We start from the raw sequence: 25,731 nt of genomic DNA, 5'->3' as shown, positions 1-25,731 counted from the left end.
ATCCTGGCACTCCATGTAGTGCCATATGGATATGAAAACATAGCTAAGACAGCAGACTGAAGCAGGTTGTCTTGTGATCATGTTTAGTTACAGTCAAAAATCTGTCCAAGAAACTAGTTCTAAATCAAGCATTTATCTCACGATCTACCTATCTGACCTTTTCAAGTGCCCCAAGTGACCCAAATTCTGTCTCTTTTCCACACCTTTGCTGATGTTTTTCTAGCCTGTTGAAGGCTGTGAGGGGAAAGATGGGGGTTGTGATCCACTCAGACAGGGAGGTGGTGGGAACATGAACATGCCAGCAAACCCTGAAGGCAGCACCCCTGGAAGGAGAACAGACTCTCTATTTCCTAATGCTTATATTTTCCCTTGAGTCAGAGCAGAAGGAAGGGGAGAGTACTGCTGGCAAATTTCCTCCTGTGAGTTTCACCAGCCTGTGTACTTGCACCCTGACCTGCACCAAGCAGGAGGACAAGTCTTTGTGTTTGAAATGGCATGTTCTGTTCTAGCTGTTGCTGCTGTAAATAATGGGATGCCAAGTCAAGAGGAACTTTCAATTGGTGCTCCCTAAGCATTCTCCTTCATTAAAATTCTCTGAAGAAGTCTACATGTATAAGAACCCTAAAAAGGTGTGTTTTGTTACACCATACCTGGAAGAATTACTTTTTAAGGTAGAGAAGTAACCTAGAATAACTTTCTTAAGACAAAATAAAAATAAAAAGGGAATTTGAAAAAAGAAATCATCTCCCTCTGTGTTCTTGGAATTTATTTGTCCATGTATAGTTTCTATCTGCAGTCTGTTGGACCCATCTGCTTCCCTCAGAAGCTGCTGCTTTTCCTGCTCCTGAGGCTTACCCAGGCCTTCTCCTTGAGTGTTAAAAATCTGCTGGTGTCTTAGCAATTTAGGAACTCCCAGTTTCTTTCGTACTCCCTTTTGTGTGCCCCCAAACTGTGATCTGCAGGTGTCACCTTTGCAGTAGGAGAGGTTGTTCCAAAGCTGGAGCCATCTTCCCCTTGCTTGCAAGGCTGCACCTGACCCAGTGCTTTCTCCCCAGAAGAGCAGAATGTGCCCCCAGTTACACATCTGGCATGCCCTCCCTTCTACATTTTTTGTAGAGTTACTCTTTTCTACAGACTTGCAGAATTTATATAGGAGAATTCAAATACATGCTATCAGGATGGAAAAAATACTGTTAGCTATTCATTGTGCAGACAGAAATGGCAAAACCTGCATTAATAATACAACAATGTCACAATCTGGATAAGTCTAAGGGTGAGGTTGTGGTGCAGATTTGAGGGAACAGATATTGTGTCAGGATGGTTAGACCTCAGTTGCTTCAAGCTGTCAGACACATTAGAGTGTACTTTGGATGTAGACCCACATGTGGCTTTCAGGTTGTGAGGAACTGTGTTTTAATAGGTCATTTTCTTGGGTTCTGCCCAGGTTCCCAGTCTGCAAGTGCAGTCATATCACCCTGATAACTTAGTGCATTAATGCTATAATTGATAGTTAAATTAATAGATAAGATAGATAGTTAATCAGATAGTTAAGAACTAACTGATTTGGTAGTTAATATATTTATTATCAGTGGTTAAAGGCCTAAAATCAATTAGTAGGAAAAAGTTAGAAAAGCTGGAGAAGTTCAGATCAACTGGGCCTGAAGAAATTCACTCTAGAATACTTGAAAAGCTGCCGTTGTTTCCAAACATCAGGAGATCGGATGAGATTCTGGAGGCCTGAAACTCAACATCTGCTTCTCAAAAGTGGAAAAGGACTAGCTGAGGGAGGATTATAGGTCAGCTAGTTTAACACAGTTCCCAGGAAAAATATTGAAACAAGTAGATCAATAAACTTGAACAGTGTCAAAAGGAGAAAAGGCTAACACAGGTCAATTAATCATAGCTTTCCATTGATAAACCCTCCTTTTTTATCTGACAAGGCAACAGCTCTTCTGGGAGGGGTGGAAAAGCAGTGTCAAAACTTTTAAAATAGTGCAGCTCAGTCTGTCTGGCCCTAACTTAACTATGAGAATGTCACATGAGACTAAATTACCAGGAGTGATAACTTGCTGAAAAAAAAATATTGAGTAACTAAAGTTATTAACAGACTCAGTGGATTGGAAAAGAGATTTAAAAATGAAAAAAGTTGTATTTGTCTGTATTTGGATACTACTGGTTCATGTTCTCAGTCAGAAAATCTACATGTTAGCAACTATGCTATTAAATTTGAAGTTGAAAGCAGGAGCAGCTGGAAAAGGGGTTTGAGTTCATCAGAAGATGCTGGATTACAGTTCAGAATTATCTTGATGGGAGAATGGGAGAACTGTGCTTTAAGAAGGATATGAGTTTGAATAGTGAAAAATACAGAGCATGGTGTACTGGAAAGAATAATCAGCTGAATAAATACAGAGGTAATTACTGGCTGGGCAGCAGTTCCATAGAAGAGTTGTACAGATGACAGTGAATAACCTGAATTATGTCCCATTTTACTCAGTATTTGAAAAATTATGACCAAGTCATGGTTATCAACTGGAGAGAGCTCATAAAAGAGCAGTGTTCTAAAAAAATAAGGTGACTGACTTCACATGGGAGAGATTGAAGAGACTGTGGTCAAGAAGATAAGAGGAGTCTAAAGGAGGGAATCAGATAATGTTCCTGATAGAGAGAGGTGAGGGAAAAACAAAGCTGATGCAAAGAGGGAGAAAATGTCTTTTTCCTTCTTCTTGTTTTTTTTTGGGAGAGGTCTAAAAAGTTGCGTGTTCCTGCTGTTGATAAGGAACATGTAAAGTGGACTCCTGAGGCTTCTGCCCAGCCATGGATTCTTCTGATTTCACTGGACACATCAAAGAAGGCACATTCTGAAAAATTAACGTCTTCAAGCAGTTAGAAGGGCACCCAATGATCACATTTTTCTCAACATTACTGTTCAAAATTATATGCATACTTTTTACTAAGCTATAGATCCTCAGTTTGCAGTACTGACACTGGCATTCAGGCAACTATTACTTGTAACTTGTTCCAGCTTTTCGGTGACAGAAGCAGTATTCAGAAGCACAACCTTCTTCAGAGTATGAACTGAAGCCACAAGCATGTATGTAGTAGTTGACTGCAAGCTGTGAGTTGATAGCTCAGTGAAATTGTACTGAATGTCACTAACCGCGCTTACTCAATATAAAATTCACTCTAGTATGTAATTAACAAATTATTTAGTTATCGATTCCAGTGCTGATGTGACCCTAAATGGTTTTGCCCCTACAGTGGTGCTTTTTTGCTGGTTGGCAGTGGAATTGCATATTTCATGGTCTTCTCTTTTGTTACAGGTTTTGGGCTGGATTCGAAATGGAGAGTCAATGTTAAATGCTGGGCTCATCACTGCTAGCTCTTTGCAGGAGGCAGAGCAGTTACAGAGGGAGCATGAGCAGTTTCAACATGCAATAGAGGTAAAAGCACCATTTTAGTGACCATGGCCTTGTATTTACAGTTCTCTGTAAATAGTACTCTTGGATTTGTTCTACAGTATTTGCAGTTTAGGAAAACCCGTTGAATTCATGGCAAAGAGACAAAAACACTTACTGAGAAGCTGGTATTTGTTCTTATTTATTTTGGAGCTGCAGTTCCAGGTGAACATCTTCTCAGTGCCTTTTTGCATCTTTATAAAGTGGTAGCTGTTCAGAGCAATTTTGCTGAAAATAGTGTTTTCATTTGTTATTGCTTTCCTAGAACATAACTTGTAATTCTAAATGTAAAAGAAATTAAGAATAAGTGGACCAGAAGCAGCAGTTTTGTGTATTCCGAGATCATCCTTTAATATTTCCATTTTTGTTTGAGAGTAGGTTTCAGTGAAACTTCTATGAGGTGGCGTGTCAATCCCCCTGCCATGCCTTCAAGCTAAACTTATCTGATTGGTCATATTGCTGCAAAAAATAGGCAGGGTTCTTAAGATTGATTGAAGTGCAGTATTATTTGCTTACATGCCCTACTGAGTAACTTAGTGATAATATTAGCAATGTTATGATTGTTTGGGTAGACTATTTTCAGAAGTACTCTGCCTTGCAGTAGCTCTTTGATATTCTTTTCCTGTTTGGTAGAACTTTATGCTTCCCCTCTCTTGATTTTTTTTTCTTTTAATTAAAGTTTGCACTATATAATTTTGAGGAGCTTTGGTAACTCTGAAGTATAAAAATTATGAGACCTCTAGGTGTTTGTCAGTGTAAGAATAAATTATAAGGAAGCTTAAAAATCTGTGTTTCCTTGGCCATTCTTTACTCAGATATAATAATACTTAGTAGTATTAACCCCTTAATACTTTTATATTATTTGGTTTTAGGCATGTATTTCTCTGCACAGAGAAATACAGTTTAAAAAATTTGCTTACAGTCAATAGACAGTTGTCTTTTTTACTGATCTGCATCCCTGCACCTTTCTTTGCTCACTACTGATGTGCAAAAGACTGAAGTTAAAGCTGTAAAGATTGCCAGAATAGATTTCTGGCATCATAGAGATGGATTTTTGTCATTATCTTTTTTTCTCACTGTGAAGGGAAAGAAAATCAAACTGAAATTCATAATTGCAACATCATGTAATGCAGCATAGATACATCACATGTAGCTTAATGCCAGACAGTTACTATTTGCTAAGAACTGCTATTTAATGTTGATTTGATGATAAATCTCTACAGGATTTATTTCCTTTGTATTTGCATAGAGAAGTCACACAGTATCAGACAGTCATTTTTAGTTAATGGGTGTTTGTGCAGAGATAGAAATGTCATTGACACAGTGGAAATGTGAGCCTCTGAGGTTTTCAAGTAAATGAACTGAAGTGCTCCACTGAACTCGTGACTTTTCACCTCTTGTCAGAAAACACATCAAAGTGCCCTGCAGGTTCAGCAGAAGGCAGAGGCAATGCTGCAGGCTAATCACTACGACATGGACATGATCCGGGAGTGTGCAGAGAAGGTCGCTTCCCACTGGCAGCAGCTGATGCTGAAGATGGAGGATCGTCTCAAGCTTGTGAATGCCTCTGTTGCCTTCTATAAAACTTCTGAACAGGTACAGAAATGCAGAAGGTCTGCCTTGGTTAATTCCTCAGTGTGGCATTAAACAGCATTACTTGAAAAACATGGTTGACGATGTTTGGTTATCTTTATTCATTTGATGGCTAGTTCTGGTTTTTGTGTGGGAGTCAGAGAAAAATCAGTTTCATCTACTTGTCCACAGAAAAGTTTGGGGGGCAGTTGGCAAGGTTGCCTCCTCTGCCGCCATTACTTAAGCCCATCCAGAACTATGCAGTTACAGAGGCAGAGAAAGATGAACAATTTTAGGAACCACCTCTGAGCAGTTCCACATAAGCAGGCCAGTGCTTGTAAACCTGCAGCCAAAGTTTGTTGCCTTAAGTCCCAGTCAAAACGTGTCAGAAGCTAGGGGGTATATATAAGGGGTAGATGAGTTTTCTTTCATTGAGGCCTGAATTTTGATTTTTTTGCCTTACTGAATTGGACTTCTTTTTCCTGAAAGGTGTGCAGTGTGCTGGAAAGCCTGGAGCAAGAATATAAGCGAGAAGAAGATTGGTGTGGGGGAGCAGACAAACTGGGCCCCAACTCTGAAACAGATCATGTTACTCCCATGATAAGCAAACACCTGGAGCAGAAGGAAGCGTTTCTGAAGGTAAGGTTGGGGATTTTTTGCAGTCTCCTGTGTCTTGGGAAGCATGCAGGCAAACAGCTGTTACAGTGCTGACATGGCTGTGGAAAGCAACAGTGCCCCTTCCAAACTACAGGTATGTCCCCAACTGCAAAGATGTGGGAAGTGGTGTGTTAACTGCTTCTGACAGTGATTAAGAGAATACTGCCAAGTGCATACAATTGTAGCCAGTTTTATAAATACATTTCCTGTTGAACTTGAGTAGATGTCAGATCTCCCAGTGTGACTGAAGAGGAATTGGAAGTCACTGCTTTGAGCAACTGTCACTCTAGAGAATGCTTGAAGGCTGCTGCTTTGAAAGAGGAGTGAAAGTCACACAGTGCCATTGCTGCCTGTGCATCAGAGCAGCTCTCAGATGTACTGGGACAACAGAACAATACGGAAGGAGGAAACGAGTAGACAGGCATCTGGGATTATTGGGTTTTGTGTATAGTCTTCAGATAAATGAAAGATTTTTGTTCCAACTACTGTCCTAGTGAAGAAGATTATTGATCATACTGAATTAAATGTGCAGCATGTGCTTGCAGAGCAGTATAACTAACTTTGTGGTCAAAGGCATTTTCCAGCATCACCATGAAAGACTACTAAGAGAATAAAACTTTTTTGTTAGAAACCTTCTTGTTCTCATTACGCAGATTACAATACTCCAAAACATATTAATGAAACTCAAAGTATACAACCTAGTAGATCCTTCTGCAGCTGGCATGAATTACTAATCTTTGTTTTAAAATGGTATGAGAAATTACTTAGTATCTTTGTTACTGTATCAAACCATTCTACCTTCATCTAACCTTTTAAAGTAGCATGCTATAATTTGCATGTTAAAAATGAAGCAGACAGCCCATATGTAGTATTTGATATTTGTTAAGATGAAGATGACAACTGAGCTGAGTGCTTGCAATAGAGTGGAGAGGACTGAAAGCTCTCAAGGCTTTGCCTTCGTACTTTAAGAGCAGATATTACTATTTTAACACTTCTGGTTTCACTTCAGCAAAACATTCACTTTTTGTTAAAAGTACTGATGAATGTTTTGGAATATGCAGGTAGCTACAATACCATGTGCACTGTTTACACAGTAAGGAGCTTCAGGTGGCACATGGCACATACACTAAGCAAACTTCTCTGTGAACTCTGAGTCATGCTGAAAGCCCTAGAGCAAAAAATTACTTTTCAGGTTCTTCAGAAAAGAGGAATAGCATTTTATTAATTTATTTTATTTATTTTATTTGTATTTGTTTATCTGCTTTGTTTTTTCTCTGCCAGGTAAGTTGTAACTGCTATTTGGCAGAATATCTGTTCTAATAGTTGGCTTGGCTTGGCTTACTTGTAGAAGAGATTTAACGTGCAATGTTTTCCAAAACTGAAGAGGGTAACAAAATGAGAGTTAGGAAGATCTTTAATTTCTTCTGCATGTTTATTTGTGCATCTTCAAATAAACTTCTACCTCTGACTCTCTAGGCCTGCACACTGGCTCGGAGGAATGCTGATGTCTTCCTGAAATACCTGCACAGGAACAGTGTCAACATGCCAGGGATGGTGACACACATCAAAGCACCTGAACAGCAAGTGAAAAGTAAGGGGCTTCTTGTTCTCTTTCTTATAAGAATGTGATCATCTTGTCCTGTGGTGTGTGTGGGGATAGGGTAGTGAAGCCTGCCCAAGTGGAAAGAGTTCTGTCAGGCTTAACAGGAAACAAATTGCTTGCACACTTTGAAGGTGCTGACAGTCTTCAAAGTCTCTTATACTCAAATGAAGTTGCTTGGAATTCTTTTATCTGCTACTTACACCTAATCTTCTTTCTATTTGAAACTCAAATGTGTTGCTTTTATTGAGACAATGAGGTAGTAAACTTCCACATGATAATGTTTGGTCTGAAGCCAAATGAGAGCTGATCAGTGTAAGCTTATTCAATGTGTTGGTGTCAGACATTCTGCAAGTTCTCTGGGAGTGCCAGAGTGATATGATGTTATTGGTTTTACGATGCCCTTGAGCTCTTCAGATAGTTTGAATCAGTGTTGAGGAGCTTCATGAAGTATGGGGTAACTTACATCATGTTAAAACTGGATGTGTGGAGAGGTAGTAGCTGAGGTGAAGCTGGAAGGAGCTACTACGTGAGGCTTGGCTTTTGCTAAGATTAATAATACATAGTACAGCTTTAAGGGGTAATCAGCACTCTAGGAAATGGAGAGAGAGAGACCTGTGGGGCTTTGAGGGACAAAAGTGCAAAAATTAATAGGGTATGCATAACTGTTGGGTGTGGTAGCAGAACAGAGATCAGTGAGATTCAGAAGTAAATATTGCATTTTAATAATTTAATTGCCAATCATATTCTGCTCTATGCATTTTGAAACTGAGACTGTACACTCTGGCCACACTACAGTCTCAAAACCAGAGAAGTCTAATTTTTAATTAAATGCTGTTTGCACCTACCCAAAGGGGAGTTATGCATATGATGTAGCCAGACTGAAGAGGAGCATGGCAGTAAGTCCAGAGAAAAAGTTGCAGCAAGAAAAATTCTGAATGGGAGAAAGTGTTACAGCAAGATGGATTAGAACAGGTAGCCCAGAGAGGTAGGAGGATCTGTACCCCTAAGAATTTTTAAAACTTAGTTGAACAAGCCCCTGGAAATCTTTAAAATTATTGGTGCTTTGAAGAGGAGATTAAAACAGATGGCCTGCAGAGGTCACTTCCACACCAATTTATTTGATGACTCTATTAGAAAAGGACATGTTCACTTTAAATACAAGGGGTAAACAGCTCGTTGTTTTTCCTCTGTCCCCAACATTTCTAGAGCTGTACAAAACAAAATCTCAACACAAATGCCAGCAGTATCAATAACTGAGGCTGACATTTGTCACTTAGTTCTTTCAGTAAGAGACAAAGAAAACAGAGCAGAAGAAAGCAGGAAGTTGTAGCTACCACACTTACTGAATATTAGACAATTTTTTTTTTAAATTCAGTTTTGAAATCTGTATATGAACAGTCATTCTGAGAAAGGCAAATGTGCTAATATGAGGAAAGAATAGAAAGATCTCTACTAATGTCCTTAAGAGTAATAATTACATATCAGAACCATAGTGTTATGCATGTTCAGCATACATTTAAAATTCTGGATGAGTGATACATGTTTAGGAAGCAACAAAAAACCAACAAAAATCCCCAAGCAGAAAAAATAAGCTGTTTCCTCCATAAACCATGTAATTTATGCTTCTGAGAATTAAACATGAGTTAAGATAGAGCTAGTGGGGACTCCTTCCTGTTAGGTCTCAATGGTATGGTGGTAGCTGACCAAATGATAAAAATGTTCACTCTGTTCTTCCTGCTCAAATACGCGTATCATGAAAAAAGAGATCTCCTTTCACCTCTTTTCTAAATTGAGAAAAAGAATGGAGTTTTTATTTTAGTGAAAGAAAGGTTACCTATGTTCTAATAGAGCATTACAACTCAGATGTATGCTTGAGACTAGCAGACTGCAATCAGTATATAGTTTATAAATTAATGCCTTAAAAACTTGAATAAGCTTTGAGTTCCTGCAGAACTGCTGAACATTTTTCAAAAACTTCAATCAGTGGCATACTTGATCCTTATTCCCAGATGCAGATTAAGTTACCTGGAAAAGTGATGTCCTAATCTAGGCAAAGTTTAGCTAAGCATATGCTTCATGGGGAACAGGAATTGCAGTGGTACTGAACTCTGAGAGGTGTCCTTATGTCCCTGCACACCAGTGTAAATAGTTTCTGTGATATGCAGTTAAGGGTGCCCAATCATTGTCTCACTTAGGAAGGAACTGTGGCCTAAAACTGTGCTGTGGCAGGTGGATTGAGTTGGTGACAATTCCTGTAAGCTCAGAGATGAGAGCATCTTCATCTTTGTTTCTGCTGCTAAGGTTGTGTGCATCTGCATTACCTGTCTCTGCTGTGCGGGCTGCGACTGAGCGTGGTTCAGGAACTTGTCCAATGGTGCTTATATTTTTAGATAGGTTGATAGAAGGATGCCTAGAGACAGCTGAGAGCTCTTTGAGCCTGGAGAAGAAGCTGAAAATTTAGGGAACAATACTAACAAATGTTGGAATCAAAGTAAATAACAGCAACAGGGACTGTAGTTCAGGTGGCTTGAGATACAGAGATGCTTTTCCAAACCTAGCATTAAATATTGATGTTTTATAACTTCCTTAGAGTAGTTTATAGAATATTTTTTCTTCTATTTACCAATCCAAGAAATTAATGGCACTAACACTAACAGTGCCCAGCCAAATATCTCTCACTGCCTTGCCATCTGTATCATGTCCTCACAGAACAAATGCTGTTCCAATTTGCTAAATTCACCTCACTTGCTCTTTGTCAGAACTACTTTGCTTGCGTCACTATCAAGATGTCTCTTTTTATATGGCGTGTCCAGTTGGGTGTGTTGCATTGTATAATGATAATTGTGTCCCACCCACTCCACCTCCCTGCCTCCTGAAATCTGGCATGTACTCTGAGGAAGTGTTTTGGAGGTGACATAAGGCAGAAATTAAACTGAGAAAGCAGGGGAGGCTCACAGCAGATCAGCTCATAGCTTGGCATATGAGGGGAGCCTGACCAGCAAAAAATAAAACCTTGGCCACAGTGATCACATTCCAACCAAAAGCAAATTCTGGGTGATCTCAGCACCCTGTGGCAAGTGGGAATATGGTGCTTGTAAGCAGAAGGATGTTGGCAGTGATGCAGACAGGTTTCATAATCCTCAGGGAGGCTATGACAAGTGGTTGTGTTTGATCCCAGATCTCTGATGAGGTAGACAAAGATGCATTTCCCCTCAGGCTTCCTGTTATTTGAGCTTCTCTTGTCAAACTGTTTCTTGGAGTTGTTAGCTTTTGGGATGCAAAGCATGGTGAACTTGCACAGTGGGAGAGCAGAATGCAGAGACCATAAGACACCTAGCACCTGATAGCCTTCACTTGTAATTATGGATCATGGAAAATAGTCAGCTCTGGGTATAAGTAGAAAAGAAAGTAGTGTTGGTGTAAAAAGAATTTTTTGTGGTCTCCTCTGCTTCTGCTGGACCTCTCTTTTGGCTCTGTGCAATTGCAACAGAATCACCTGGTAGAGACATTGAGTGTCCCCATTCCCCTCTGCTCAGCTTGCCCTCCCAGGTTTACAGTAGCTACAAAGTCAAGTAGGGCTGCTGCTCTGGAAGCAGCTGTGGGTAAAGCGAGCTTCACAGGAAACTGCTAGTATTTCTTTTTTTGATGGAAAAAACATAAGCATTAAAGAAGCAGAATTCAGGTAAGGTCTTCTGCATATTGAAAGTACAAGGTCTTTGCTAGGAAGAATTTAGAAGGTTGGACATGTGGGATTTGGATGTGAGTTTTCTGATACTCAGGAATAACAAACTGTGGAGTTAATTATTTCATTACCTGGAAGTTCTGTCAAGGTTCAGTGAACATTCATATTTAACAAGTCAGCTTACTTATGCTGCATTTGATCTTGTGGTGACCTGAGGTTGTACATTTGTTCATCTGTATTTAATCATTAAAATACTTTATAGGAGACTAATTAAATTTATAGGAGACTAATATTTAAAATTCCCTTTTTTTACTTCAATATAATATGTTAAGCATGTTGTGATTACTTTTGTATGCTTATTCTTTCTGAGGAAACCCCATCAAGTGCCATCTTTATCAGCCTACATTTTCAATCCTGCTATAAGCAGTGGCAGTCCCCTTGTCAAAAATATTAGAGAAGAAAAAAAATATGTCAGTAGTAAGTTTTAATTGCATCTCTAGTTTCTTTAACCAGTAGTTCTGTAAGTAATGAAAAAGAAACATTCCGTGTTTCATTAGTATCAGGAAAAAAAGCAAAACAGAGACTAACAGAGCAAGTGTATAGTAAATTCTACAATGTTAAGTACTTTATTCTCCTGATTTTAGTGTGATATTTTAAATTTGATTGTCATAAGTTCTGTTTTCATTTCTTCAGATATCTTGAATGAACTCTTCCAGAGGGAGAATCGCGTGCTGCATTATTGGACCATGCGTAAAAGGCGTCTTGATCAATGCCAGCAGTATGTGGTGTTTGAAAGAAGTGCCAAACAGGTGAGGGTTTCATATAAAAATCCTCTTTGGTATGATCAGGGGTTCACTGTCTTCTCACAATAATAAATTTGTCACTCACTTCAATATTTCAAATGGTTAAAACATGAGAAGGGTTGAAGTAGCAAATTGAATTCTTTGCCTCCCCTTTAATACAGAACACCTAAATGTGGTGAGGCAGTGTGTCTGTAGCTGTTGTAGCTTAGAGGTGATGTTTTGCTTCTGCCAGCTTCATCTGGTACTGGCAAATCTAATTTCTGCAAGCTTGTGTTTGACAAATTGTTATGCTTGTTAACTTTTACACACACACCTAATTTGTCTGGGGAAATTACAGGCAGCAGCATTTTTCTCAGATGTTGGAGGAAAAATATCTAATTAAGTTGATTGGCAGTTCTAGAAATCTGACAAGTTGGATAACTCATTAAACAATAATAACTGAATTACTTCGGTTTTTCAATTCTTTGTATTTGGTTTCATGGTTTCCTGCATGATAGATCCACCTCTTGGTATTTTGTTGAATTTATCAGTCTGAAAAGAACTATTAAGTAACTACCTCACACACAAAAAAAATTTCCTTCACTAATCAAAACACGTGCCTTAAAAATAAGTAGGGGGTTCAAGGCAGAAGTGGTAAGTAGATTGATCTGTGATGGTTTTTTAGTTGTTGGGTTTTTTTTAAACTGGTTATAAGACAAAGAAAGGAAGCTATCTGTTCCTGTTCTGTGGAAAATGACACAATGCCCATAGTGCACATTGTGCATAGTAAAATATAGTCAGATCCTCTTGAAAGGGCTCAAAAACCTAATCTCTTATTTCTTTCTGACAGCTAATTTAGACAAAAGTTTGGTCTGGTTTGCTGTCTTGAAGGAATTCTCAAGTCTTCTTTTCGTGCTTTCACAAAGAATTAATGAAAGATGCATCTTGGAGTGAATTTGAAGTCTGATACTTCTTTAAAACAACACCACCATCCCTTCCCTGCCTCCCTGCCCTACTTTTGAATAACCTTAATTTAAACCTCTGACAAGCACATGATCTACTTGTTTTTGTATAGAGATTACTAACCAACAGTCAAACACTGGAGATAAAGATCTGTCAGCATTTTCATTGTAAATCCCATTTTTCAGCAATCACCAGTTCAGTCATCAAAAAGCAAAGCGAACCAAACCATATATGGGACTCCACAGTGATTAGCAAAAAAATGGAAGTGTTGCTGTCTTCATTTAGATGTCTTTCTGGAATTTTGAAGAACCTGTTCTTTGTGCTTACAGAACTTGATGCTCTTGTGATGGAAAAGATACCATAGCAGTTTGCAAGAACAGTGTTAGATTCTCAAATCCTGTCAGACTTAAGGGCTTACCTGATCCCTAAACTGATTCCTCCAGTTCTTGTAGTGATACCTCAGGTGAAATAAAAGCTGATCTAAACTGTAGGAATTATGATCAAGTTGAACTTTCTGTCATATTGTGCCTCTAAAGAGCTGCCAGCAAGTTATGAAAAAACAGCAGTTTCGTTCTCATGGCAGGGGGATTGGAACTACATGATCTTTAAGTTCTCTCCCCATCAAAACCATTCTGTGATTTGGGGAAGGGCAGCTTTTTGTTTATCATTCATTCCAGCATTATGTAATAAACCCACTAAAAAAAGGCAGAGAATTATTAAATGTTGTTGGTAACATGGTAGCCATGCTGTGCTTGTCCATATCAATCTTCACTTGCAAAGATTGACATTAGAATGACAACATGTGTCATAGAGGTGGTTGATTGCAATGTTGCTTTTTTGACAGAAGTCCAACAGTTGTTCCATCAGCAACTTTTAAAAGTATAGGCCCCTCTCCTCAGGCTTGCACCTGCATCAGTATGTGACTAAGAAAATGGCATCCTGACATTCACATTCGGTGCTGAATTTTGAAGGCTTTCTACTCATTTCAGGTTTTGCACCAAGAAGGAAAAACATTTGAAGTGGAAGTAAGGGAATCAACATTGTTTCATCACGGCTTTGATGAGTTTAAATCATTGGTGAAATTATAGTACAGAAAGTGCCTTTTCTGATTCAGTGTAAGGATATGTGTGAAACATACATATCTACTGTCCACCAGGATAAATCTTCTCCTGTTTTTGCTAGTGTGGATAGGTAATGCTCATAATTTCAGGTTATCCTTTCAGGGGAAGAGTAAACACCCACCAGCATTCTACTACTTTTTCTCTTGGGTTATTAAATTTTTGCCTCATGTTCTGTGTATTTACTGAAGATGCAGAAGCTACACATGCATTTAGTAATAAGGTGGTTCTAAGCAAGCTGTGTAAAACTCTTTGAACATCTGCTATTGGCTTTTTCAGAGACGAGAAGTTTCTAAGCTCCCATCCCTCTGCCTGCTGCTGTAGGAAGCCTGTATTGAGAGCTGCAGAACAGTTGTCAGTTAGATTTTCACTGTTATGCAGCAGTTGGAGACAGCTCTTGCTTTTTTCAGGAGCCAGAGATTCCTCACGACCACTGAGTTATGCTTTAAAGGGCAGCAGGTAATGTGGGTAAATCATAGATAATTACCAAGATCAGCATTTTTCATATTAGTGAGCAAATGAAGTGTCAGGATGTGGAAGGGAAACAGTCTTCATTTGCAGTTCTTTGTTCTTGTTTTTTTCTACTTATACATACATAAATTGATTTAACTGAGACATCTCACTGTTCCTTCTCTGCTGCAGGTTTTATTTCCAGGAGCACAGACCACACTTTGTGAGGTTGGAATACATGTCAGCAAAAGAGTGAAGTGATAGTTAAATCTTATGTGCTTGGAAAGTTTAGTCTGTACACTTGGTGGTCTTATGCACATTTTTACATGTTGGAACTTGTATATTTCTGAGCATGGCTGTCCCATGTGGGACAAAAAAGTGATTTTTTTTCTTTTTCCTCAGCTGAGGAAAGTATACTATCAAACTGTGAACACAATTAAAAACCTTTCAATAGTGGACTGCTGTAGTCCTGCAGTAGTGGACTTCCCTGAAGTGTTTGGATTCATACATCATTTTTAATTCTCTAAGCATTGCTTCATAGTCTTTGCAAATTATTTCAGAGTTATGAACTATTTGGTATGGTAGAGGTATTAGATGATTGCCACAAGTGACAAAGAGTAAAATTCACCTGTGGCCAAACTATGTGTGTGAAATATTGATTACAGATGGTTTTTGTTGGCAAAAATATATTGTCTTTTCTCTTACTTTTCTTCATTAATGCTTTATTTAGGCTCTGGAATGGATTCATGACAATGGAGAGTTTTATTTATCCACGCATACTTCCACTGGTTCCAGTATCCAGCACACTCAAGAGTTGTTAAAAGAACATGAGGAGTTTCAGATCACAGCAAAGGTAAAATACATTTTAAAAATTATCACAAAATACTTAGAGTTGGAAGGAACCCCTGGAGATAAGTTAGTCCAATCATCCTGCCATGACAGGGTCTCCAAGAGCAAGTTACACAGGAATGTGTCCAGGTGGGTTTTGAATGTCTTCCCAGAGGGAGAGACTCCATGGCATCCCTCAGCAGCCTGTTCAGTGCCCTGCCACCCTCAGTGCAAAGAAGTTCTTGCTCATGTTGAGATGGAACTTCTTGTGTTTTAGTTCATGGCTTTTAGTCCTTGTCCTGTCACTTGGGCATCACGAAGAGTCTGGCACCATTCCCCTGATAGCTTCCTTTGAGATATTTTATATTTTGGTGAGATCCTCTCTCACTCTTCTCCAGACTAAACTGGCCCAGCTCCCTCAGTCTCTCCTTGTTAGAGAGGTGCTCCAGACCCCAAACTATCTTTGTGCTGCTCTGCTGGACCCTCTCCATTGGCTCCTTGTCTTTCCTGAACTGTGGAAACCAGAATTGAACACAATACTCCAGATGTGGCCTCATTAGGGGCATGTAGAGTGTCAGGATCACATCTCTCAACCTGTGGTCACATCTTCCTGATGCACCCCAGGATACTGTTGGCCCTCCTGGCCACAAGGGCTCTTCTGGCTCATCCACCAAGGCTCCCAACTCCTTCTCCACAGAGCTGTTACCTAGTAGATCAGCCAACAACCTCTGCTGGTACTGGGGTTATTTCCCAGCTGGTACTGGGGTTATTTCCCCCAGGTTGCAGGACCCTGCCTTAGCCCTTGTTGAACTTCAGTAGATTCCTCTGCCCAACTCCCCAGCCTATTGAGCTCCCACTGAGGCAGCACAGCTGTTCCCCCCAGTTTCATATCATCAGCAAACTTGCTGAGGGTGCATCATGTTCCTTCTCCAGCTTGTCGATAACCAAGTTGAGTAGAAGTTGAATTATGAAAGATTTGAAACAAAATAAAACAACTGAATTCCCCTTGCCCATCAAAAATTCCCCCAAGGATGTGTCCATCAAGATCTGTTTACTTGCAGTGGCTTTCTGTCTGTATTTCTGCTGAGAATAGAATAAACCAGAAGATAATGAGCAGATATTCATTGTTACTGGAGCTCCATGAGCCCCATGTGCTGTTGATTTCTCATGACAAAATCGTGGTGAGCTAGCTTAAAAATGTTTTCAATACCTACAAACATTTCAGGGCCTTTGATTTCCACTTCCATATCTTCATGATTGTGGATTACTGAATGTTCATTTAGAATATAAAATACAACAAGCTGTATTATTATTCTGATTATTACTTAGAAGATATTAGAGAAACTAAAGCTTTATTTGTTAGGTAACTGATTTTATTAAAGTATTCTGTGCTTCTCCTGTAAAACTTTTTGAGTCAGGCAGCAGAATGTTATTCTGCATCTCTGGAGGCCTTTACAGGCCTGAGGCTGTAAAGTTGTCACTCCTGAGGCTTTCCAGTTTTCACATGTGAAAGACAGACAACCATTGCATGACTGAACTACCTGAGTTTGTAGCCTTGTCTGTCTCTGGGTTTTTTTGCCACCTGTTCAAACTGTCACCCATTTCTCCCTCTGGTTCTCCAACCTTCATAGAGAAATAATCAAGCCCAGGAAAGTAAGCAAGTGTTCATTTGTCTGAAGGATCACCTCAGAAGAGACTTGGAGATGGTCAAGGGACATGTGGGAAGGGAGAAAAGAAAATCCAGAAAGAACAGAGATCACTTTTGTTGTTCAAACCTGGTTTTTCTCCTGTTTGATCTTTGCTTCAGACTTTGATTTCCTGGATCCCTTCCAGTTGCAGAGCACCACTACTCCTCCTTATTCCCTCTTTCAGCCTGCAGATGACATTGGTGCCCCTTTTGAAAGGATGTTGTTTGTGTCACTCCCTTGGCATTTTGTTACCTGTTGGGAGGATATGTTAGCCCTTGCTAATTCCATACTGAAAAGAAATGCTTGGATGAGGGACCATTAGGGAACAAAAAGAATTAAGAGAGTGCAAACTTGATTTTTTCAATATTGTAAGAGTCAAGTTTTTATTGACTATTTTGCTTAACTCCCTGCTAGTAAGGGCCCTGACTGTACAATCCACTCATGATAGAGAGGTCGATGTGTAAACTCATCCATTGTGGATGATTTATGATTTACATGAAAGAAACTGCATAATCTTAAGCAGACTGTCATTTGGGAAAAGCATTTAGAGATTTTGTGATAACTACTTGTTTCTCTTAGTTTCTCTCAAACAGTTCTGTGCCAACAAAGCATAATATAGAAAGGATTTAAAGAATTCAGTCTTCATCTGTTAAAGACTAAAGCATATAACAAGACTTACTTCCATCTCAGCATTTCTGTGGTGCCTAAAGGAGGTAGATTCTTGGGACTGTGGGCCAGGTCTAATATCAGTGCTTCAGTGGTAATAAAAAAGTACCCTCTTTGGCATCAAAATGCCTTTGTATTGATGCAAGAGTACTCATGCTGAAAGGCTTGCCTAGCAGAATTTAATCTCTGAGTCAGATATGAAGGACATATTTCAAAGAAAAATAAACAATCTGCTTCTAGTCATGTAATAATAAAGCCTAAGGAAACCTACATTAATCTTGTGCTATTTTTAATAAGTAAAAGGTATCTGTTTAAAGGAGTTCTGGGAAGAGAGGGGAAGAAGGTAGCTTCTTCAATTCCTTCTCTAATTGCACTTAGTAGCAGTTAAGCAAAATGACCCCCTGCATGACAGGTAGAGCTTGTAACTGTTCAATATTTTCCTGTTTTCATAGCAAACCAAAGAGAGGGTGAAGTTGTTGATACAGCTGGCTGATGGCTTTTGTGAAAAAGGGCATGCTCATGCAACAGAGATTAAAAAATGTGTCACAGCAGTGGATAAGAGGTACAGAGACTTTTCCCTGCGCATGGAGAAATACAGGACCTCTTTAGAGAAAGCTCTGGGTATTTCCTCAGATTCCAATAAATCGGTAAGAGAAATTTGAGTGTGATGACAGACAAACAGGCTTTACTTGCATTTGATTTAGCTACCTTTTTCTCCTATCTCCTTCCTTAATCAATTCTTCCTTTCTTTAATAAAGAGCAAAAGCTTGCAGCTGGATATAATCCCAGCCAGTGTCCCTGGGTCAGAGGTGAAACTGCGCGATGCTGCTCATGAGCTTAACGAAGAAAAACGAAAGTCTGCCCGCAGGAAAGAGTAATACATTTATTTATTTTTAATCAATGAGAATGCATAAATCAATCCTGATAATAAAACAACTGTCATGGCTTGTCTGGCAGCTTAGAAATTATATAAATGGTAAAAAGAGAATGGTAGTACTCAGTATCTCTTATTGCCATTTAGTCACATGCTTGTTCTCGTAGATAATTCTAGTATGATGGAATCTTAAACTTTCAAAACTGTTAGACTTCTTTTAACATGCTTTTTTCCTTTTTAGAAATAATGTGAAATAAATGTGTAAGGGGAGGAAGCAACATAAAAGTTAAATGACTGTAGCAGTGAAAAGTGTTAGAGAAAAAATTGCATCTCCTTCCCCATTTCTTTTTGTCCTGGTTAGTAATGGAGGGTTGTTACCTTGTAGGTTTCCTTCCTCTGTTGTCTCTCTTCACATTTCACTTCTCAGATTTTTCTTGCTGCAGTGGAAAAGCAAAAGCTGATGAGGAGAACGATGTGTTCTGGTTATTATGTGTTCACAGTGGTCTAACAGACTGAGATTTGATTATTCTTTCTGTTGTCACCTAAGGTTCATTATGGCTGAGCTGATTCAGACAGAAAAGGCTTACGTAAGAGACCTCCGGGAATGCATGGATGTGAGTTTTCTTTTTTTCACTAATCTTTGAAGGCAGGATTCAATCCGTTGCTCTGTATTTTTTTTCTGGTTTTAACAGCTGAGCATGATTGTTTTGGAATCATAGGATCAACTTAAGTAATCTTACTGCCATTAAGAAGAAACTTAGAATTACATCTGATAACAGGCATTTCAGAATTCACCCTATATGTTTTGGTTTTGTTGGTATGAATTTCAGTATTTGTTCCTTTCCCAATTCATAATTGTATGTGGGGTTTTTGTTTTAGAGAGAGGAGGGAAAAAGGAGGGGTTTACTTTATTTGCTTTGCTAGCAATAGGGGAGAGCTTGTGCTAATTCTCTTATTATCTGTATCACATGTTCTGCTACTAGCTGACTTTTTGAATAGAAATTCAGTGAGATTCCATGGAAAAGTGCCCAGTAATTGTTATGCTGAAGCAACTAATGTTCAGTGGTAGCTGTTGCACAAAGCATGAACTTCTAGACTGCAGACATGACCTTGATAAGGAATATCCTGAAGCATTAGAGGTTGTCAAGAACACTATGCATTTTAAATTATGAAGTCTCAGGGACTATGTTAAATTGTCAGTTTTAGAACTTGTATTTCACTGTCAAAATCACAAGGTATATTTGACACAACAGGCACTGTCACAATTGGAGATGATGCTGCTCTATGATCTTTGCCTAGTTTCTAGTTTAATGCATACTTGCAAATACCTGGCTGTGTCTGTTGGGAGTTTATCATCACTTTTCACACATCTTTTTTTTTTTTTTTTTTTTTCTGGGCAGACGTATCTATGGGAAATGACAAGTGGAGTTGAGGAGATCCCACCTGGTATTGTAAACAAAGAACACATTATCTTTGGAAACATGCAGGAAATTTATGAGTTCCACAATAAGTGAGTGACTTATCTTCCATTTCCATACTACTGCTAAATCCAAATGATGACCTGAGGGATTTCCTAGTGAAAATACTGTGCATTTCAATAATAAATGCTTTCCCATCAAAAAATGGGAAGATTTTCCTCTTGCATTGCTAAATTATTTCAGCTGTTGCTTTTTGCAGAGAGATAGGTACACTATTAGAAATTATATTTTTCAGTCTCGGATATCTTTCAGCTATAAGAGATTTTTTGGATACACCAAAATTTTGTTGTAGGTTTATCAGTTGTTCTAAAGAGATGAAAACCATTGAACTCAATAAAATACAAACATAGCACAAACATTAGGGCTCTGTCATTGTTTCAGCGCCCTCATTCCCAATATCCAAGGGCAGCTGTTAGTGAGAAAGAGTAGGGCTCCCAGCTCTTCTTGGCTCTTCTTAGCTTCTGTGGAGATGCTCCAGCATCATTACATTTACTGGAGTACAGAGCATAAAAGAGACTTGTCCACTCCATTTCTTCTAAATTGAGTGGTTCTTAGGGGGATCTGTGTACAGAAGTCTTGCTCTGAATCTTCCTTCTTTGTTACTTCCTGGTTATGTACACATTTGTATTGGGTTATGATTCTTAGTAATAAAATATACCTAGTGTATTCCAGACCCCGATTTTATAGTTCTTTGTATGCTTTGTGTTAACTTGAGAACTTGAGTATCCAAAAAGCAAGGTTTGGGTTTTTTTTAATTTGAGATGAAGGTTTTTCTTGAAACTGAAAACAGTAGGAAACCTTGGTAGAGAACAACAGCAATTACTAAATTTTTGTGTATTCTTATGTATTAACTGCATGTCCACTGGTTCAATTTCTGATCTTCTCATCAGAATTTTTACTGAATTATATTTTATATTACTACTTTTATTGCACATTTTTATATATTAGTTATCTTTATTTCCTTAGATCATACATTTGGTATTACAGAAAGTTTTCTAATGGCCTTTGTCCACAGACAATAGATCCAAACAAGCTGCTGTAATAAACATGTTTCATATGCCTTGTACTACTTGTTTCTTTTTTACCCACAGTATATTTCTCAAGGAGTTGGAAAAATATGAACAGTTACCAGAAGATGTTGGACATTGCTTCGTGACTTGGGTAATGAAATCAGACTTACATTTAGAAGTAGAGGGGGGGATAGGATGCATGACAGGCCAAATGCTTGCTCTCCAATCCCTTTTTGATTTGTTAAAGTACCTCTTCCTGCAAATTAAAGTAAAACGTGTGTATCTTTAACTGAGAAAACAATAATTAGGGCACTCCTGTCAGATGCCAGTCCTTAGCTGCTCTTGAAGTGTATGCAAGTGTCTGCCTAAACCTGTGTGCAGATTTGGTTTGTCTTAGTTTGAATAACCTATTTTTATATACATTGCTGCTGTTTTCAGTCTTACTTGCCTGATGTGTATTTTTACACTGCCAGTTTGAGGGGAAATGTAATTCTGTACAGCTTGGTTTCTTGATAGGGAAGATTAGCTCTCTGATAATGACATAAAAACTTTGAGAGAGGAATGATCTCTCTGATAACCTTTGTAAATTTGCATTTTGTTCTGCAGGCAGACAAATTCCAGATGTACGTTACCTACTGTAAAAATAAGCCAGATTCCACTCAGCTGATATTAGAACATGCAGGAGCATACTTTGATGTAAGTACATTGTGTCCATCTTAAAAGCTAAAACACCTTGGCTGTTTGACTCATATTTGTGGTTCTGCTGAGTGCCTAATCTGTTAAGAAAATGCAAGTTTCCTGTTAATAATGCCGCAATTTATTAAGCTGTCAGCTCAAGAAAATCAATCCTGTGTCTCACATGGTTACTTCCATTGCTCAGTTGGTGTTACAGAGCTGTCAAATCAGATGTGAAAAGCCGCTGTCAAATACCAGAGCGGTTCAGAACTGGAAGCAGGTTCTGGCAACAACAACCGAGACATGAATCTTCAGCTCACACAGGCACATCCTGCAAATCTTAGCATTTTGATGTGCTTAGTTTGCATTGTATGTAATAGAGATAGAAATGTTGGTTGAGTTTTTGCAGTGCTTTTAAACTGTAATTGCATGTAGTGGTAATTCAGTTCACTGCTGTTATTCAGAAGGGCTGAACCTCCTTATTCAGTCCCACGGTTCCATGGCCTATATGTGTAATATTCTGCATAGAAAAGCAACAAAAATGTAGGTGTGTTAGAAGTTATAGGGAGGAATTTTGGCCATGGTGACTGAGTTTTGGTTGGACATGTATTAATAGATTATTCAATTAGAGTGCTGTCTTTTTCCTCTTTTTCTATTTTTTCCCCACTAGCTGTATGATGACACCACAAATTTTTTATGATGACACCACAGTTTTTTTTAGAATTGTTTGTACAAGTAGAGGGAAGTAGAGGAAATCCCTGAAGCCCTTGAGGTTAATCTCAAAAGTCTAATCACTGAGGAAATGAGGTTTCTAAACATTGTAAGGCAAAGCCTTTCTGTGAAGCCTCTGTTAAGTTTTCAGTGTTTGAAGAAGAGCCAGGTGAGTTACAGAAAATCAGGTAGATATGACCAAAAAAATTCCAAGAAAAATTTAGTAAATACCATTAAAACAATAACACAGGGCTCTAATAAAATTACTAGAAATAAATTCTTGCCACCACCTCCTTTGATCCATCTGTTTTACCACTAGATCCAGAGCTCTCCATCCCCTAATTCACCTAAAGTATATTAGGAGTGTGAAGACTTAATTCTGTGCACAGAGACCTTGAGCGCTTCCACTGATGACACCACTGGTCTGTGTGAAAATATCGTGTGTATCCCATTTTGGGAATTTCTGATACTGTAACCATGGTTTGATGGCACATAGCTGTGGGGCATAACTTGCTGTTTGAAATTGGTTGTTTGAAATAGATCCAATACTATGATAAATGGCAGATCCTATCAGTGGAGTTCAGCCTCAGTCAGTACCTGAAATCTGTAATCATTGCAGTTAGCTATCTGATAATTCTGGTTTCCACCTTTAGCTTCGTGCATGTCATTTCTTTTTCTATTTGTAAGTGGCTGGTTTCTTTTCAAGCGCTTGGTAACCTCAGAAACTGTTACTCGGTGCTCCCTCTGGTGGGGGATGAGGCCGTCTGTGGCTGTTGGCGCTGAAATAGCAGGGGATGCTGAGATACCTCTACCTCAGCCTTCCCCGCACTCCTGCCTCTTCCCTGCAACACTGGAATGTCAGGGTTTTTCCTCTCTTGCAAGTAGCAAAATAAGTACAGATCTTAATGGTTTTTTAAAAAAGGTGTTGCCACACATTTTGTCTCTCTAATTGTTGCTCTTTGTATTTAGGTTTGTTGAAATGTTTCACAGGTACTCTTGGAGTCTTGGAGGTAATCATCTTCTGTTTGTACCAAGTGAGCAGGCAGATGCACAGCATTGCACATATTCATTGTGCCTGGAATATCTGTTTATCCTGTTTTTTGGGTTTTTTTCCTGCTAAAATAGAATTGGTAGTTAATGTATATTATTTCATAATCCCTCAAAACAGTTTATATCTGAGTGTTGGTGCTTACAGTCCTCAAATGTTTGCTTTTTCCATGTAGGAGATACAACAACGACATGGACTGGCCAACTCTATCTCCTCTTACCTTATCAAACCTGTCCAAAGGATAACAAAATACCAGCTTCTTTTAAAGGTCAGTATTTATTCAGTTCTTCATCTGATTCTGCTGGTCATAAGAAGGCAAAGCTCTTGCTAAAAGCACGAGGGTTGTTCTACTCTACTCTCTGAGACTCCGGCATCCTGGGCAGCCACAAATGCTGCTGCAAAATTTCAACTGAAAATGGTAAAGAAGGCATAAACAAGCAGCTTTTTGTCCAGATTTCTGTAAAGCAAAAAAAAAAGATTCCTGAATACTGATGTTTACTTAGAAAATATAATTTGCATGTGCAGGGTAAAAAAGTAATTCATGGCTATAGGACTATAAAACCATTTTTGTAATGGTTTCTACACCAGATTTTGGCAAGACATTAGCTATGCTGATGTATTAAATACTGTAAAATAGATATTTATATATAAAACTGTAATACAGATATCTATGAGGCATTTAAATATTTGTGTGTATTGGTAAATATTTACACATAGTGACTGTACCTGTAGAGCTGTTGCACAAAGAGTTTATTTGTAATGTTGCCTGGAAATGTCAAGTAAATAGTAGCTGCCAAATAAGCACAACTTTTGGAACCCTGTAGTTAGAACTTTCACTCAGTGGACAGATGTCTTCTCAAGTGGGCAGCAGTGTTCTTGGACTGTGCTGGCTCACTGTTAGGTGGCAATGCTTGTTTTGTTGTAGCAGCCTACAAAGGCGCTGTAACTGATCTGTGTCTCCCCTTTCTACTTGAGAACAGCCATGTGTAATTGCTTTTGACATTTCTGAAAAACATTAGGGGCTATTTCAGGTCACTTTGGGTGGAAACAAATCTGTCATTTTTGACTGAAGTTTAGTGTCTGTTTTCCACTTGCAAGGAGTTGCAACTTAGTCAAGTTATTATTACAGAAATACTCTGGGCTGTGCTGTTTCAGAAATTCTGAGGAATTAATTCCAACAATTATTATTATTTTTAATAATTAAATGCTTTTGCCTGCAACTTTATGGAAGTGGTGGGATACATTGGTTTCACCAGTGTTTGCAGAGCCAGATGTCTTTGCTGTGTAGTAAAATGGATTTTGTCTGGTGGTTCCTGGGTTGTCTTTCCTTTTTGTTTTTCTGTAATAGGAGGGAGACATATAGCATATATAGCATAGTGCAATTAAGAGCCTAAAACTTGAATGATAAATGAAACATTTTATAGTTCCGGAAGTTTCACTTGTTTTTCCAAATGTAATTGAAGCTGCTCCTCTTCTGTGCCTCTGAGAGATACTTAAGTTACTCTCACTGTTCTGTGGAGTTGTCATGCAAAATTTAGGTGGAATCATGTAGTGTTTTGCTGTGATAGTGGTATTGGCACTTGAATAAAAATACTGTAATGATTATAATATTAGAAATCACATGGCTTTCTCTTTGAAAAGGGGAAAAGGAATTTAACCTGAGGGAATGAATTAAGTGGGCTTTTTGAATAACAGAAGTAACATAATATGCCCTTTTGGTTATGTAACCTACATTTTATCTTGATACTGTTCAAATGCTTGAAAGCTGCCAGGAAATTTGAATACCAGCTGAGACACTGTTACATTAAATCTCTGGGATGTTGAATGGCCAGAGAACTGTATGCCCTAAATTCTGCTACAGCACTTCAGCATGTTAAATTCTCTAACTTCTGTCCATTAGTTAATGCTGGTTTGTATTGAAAAGTTTTGCCTGTAGGTTGCTTTTAACTGTATGAACACAGAATAGTCATTCATGAAATACTTAGAATAAAACAGTGTAATCTTTATCAGCAGTTGTACAGAGCAGGTGTTTGGTGCAGTGAAGCAATGGCTGACGTGGGAGGTGGGAAGGGTCCTTTTGTGCTGTCCTGCTTTCCTCCATCTTCATGACTTGGCAGCTGCATTGTTTTGGGCCTTGATGTAGCACAGCATCTGATAACTGTGTCAAGAAGTTCAAAAATATTTTATGTGTCAAAAATGATTTTTGGTTTGTTAGAACTACTCTTTGGTTGTCTGTCATATTAGTGTAAAAACAAATGATAGAGAGTTGTTTTGTCTGCTTGTCTTTTGCAGGAGCTGCTCACGTGCTGTGAAGAAGGTAAAGGTGAGATTAAGGATGGCCTGGAGGTGATGCTTAGTGTGCCAAAGCGAGCCAATGATGCCATGCACCTCAGCATGCTGGAAGGTAGGATTCAAGCTGCCTTTCCAATTCATTGTGTGCTGCAGATGAACTTTGTTTTGTGAATGTGTTC

General features: G+C 38.7%; 1 protein-coding gene across 3 annotated transcripts in view; it reads left to right on the top strand.

Annotated features, from left to right (window-relative positions):
- TRIO (trio Rho guanine nucleotide exchange factor) overlaps positions 1-25,731 on the top strand; it is a 244,292-nt gene that overhangs the window by 134,636 nt on the left and 83,925 nt on the right. For all 3 annotated transcript variants that reach the window (XM_071454088.1, XM_071454097.1, XM_071454106.1), the window contains exons 16-29: positions 3,321-3,440; positions 4,860-5,051; positions 5,517-5,666; positions 7,161-7,275; positions 11,663-11,778; positions 15,013-15,135; positions 17,917-18,111; positions 18,223-18,338; positions 18,886-18,952; positions 19,739-19,848; positions 20,908-20,977; positions 21,433-21,522; positions 23,436-23,528; positions 25,553-25,664. In XM_071454088.1, coding sequence (XP_071310189.1) covers positions 3,321-3,440; positions 4,860-5,051; positions 5,517-5,666; positions 7,161-7,275; positions 11,663-11,778; positions 15,013-15,135; positions 17,917-18,111; positions 18,223-18,338; positions 18,886-18,952; positions 19,739-19,848; positions 20,908-20,977; positions 21,433-21,522; positions 23,436-23,528; positions 25,553-25,664 — 1,669 coding nt within the window. The remainder of the gene's footprint in view (positions 1-3,320; positions 3,441-4,859; positions 5,052-5,516; positions 5,667-7,160; positions 7,276-11,662; positions 11,779-15,012; positions 15,136-17,916; positions 18,112-18,222; positions 18,339-18,885; positions 18,953-19,738; positions 19,849-20,907; positions 20,978-21,432; positions 21,523-23,435; positions 23,529-25,552; positions 25,665-25,731) is intronic.

This window comes from Agelaius tricolor, unplaced genomic scaffold (genome assembly GCF_023055355.1).
Source record: "Agelaius tricolor isolate 1412-34295 unplaced genomic scaffold, bAgeTri1.0.p SCAF_2, whole genome shotgun sequence".
Lineage (NCBI taxonomy): Eukaryota > Metazoa > Chordata > Aves > Passeriformes > Icteridae > Agelaius > Agelaius tricolor.
The sequence above is the reverse complement of the archived record's forward strand: the minus strand, read 5'-3'. Positions and strand labels throughout refer to the sequence as shown.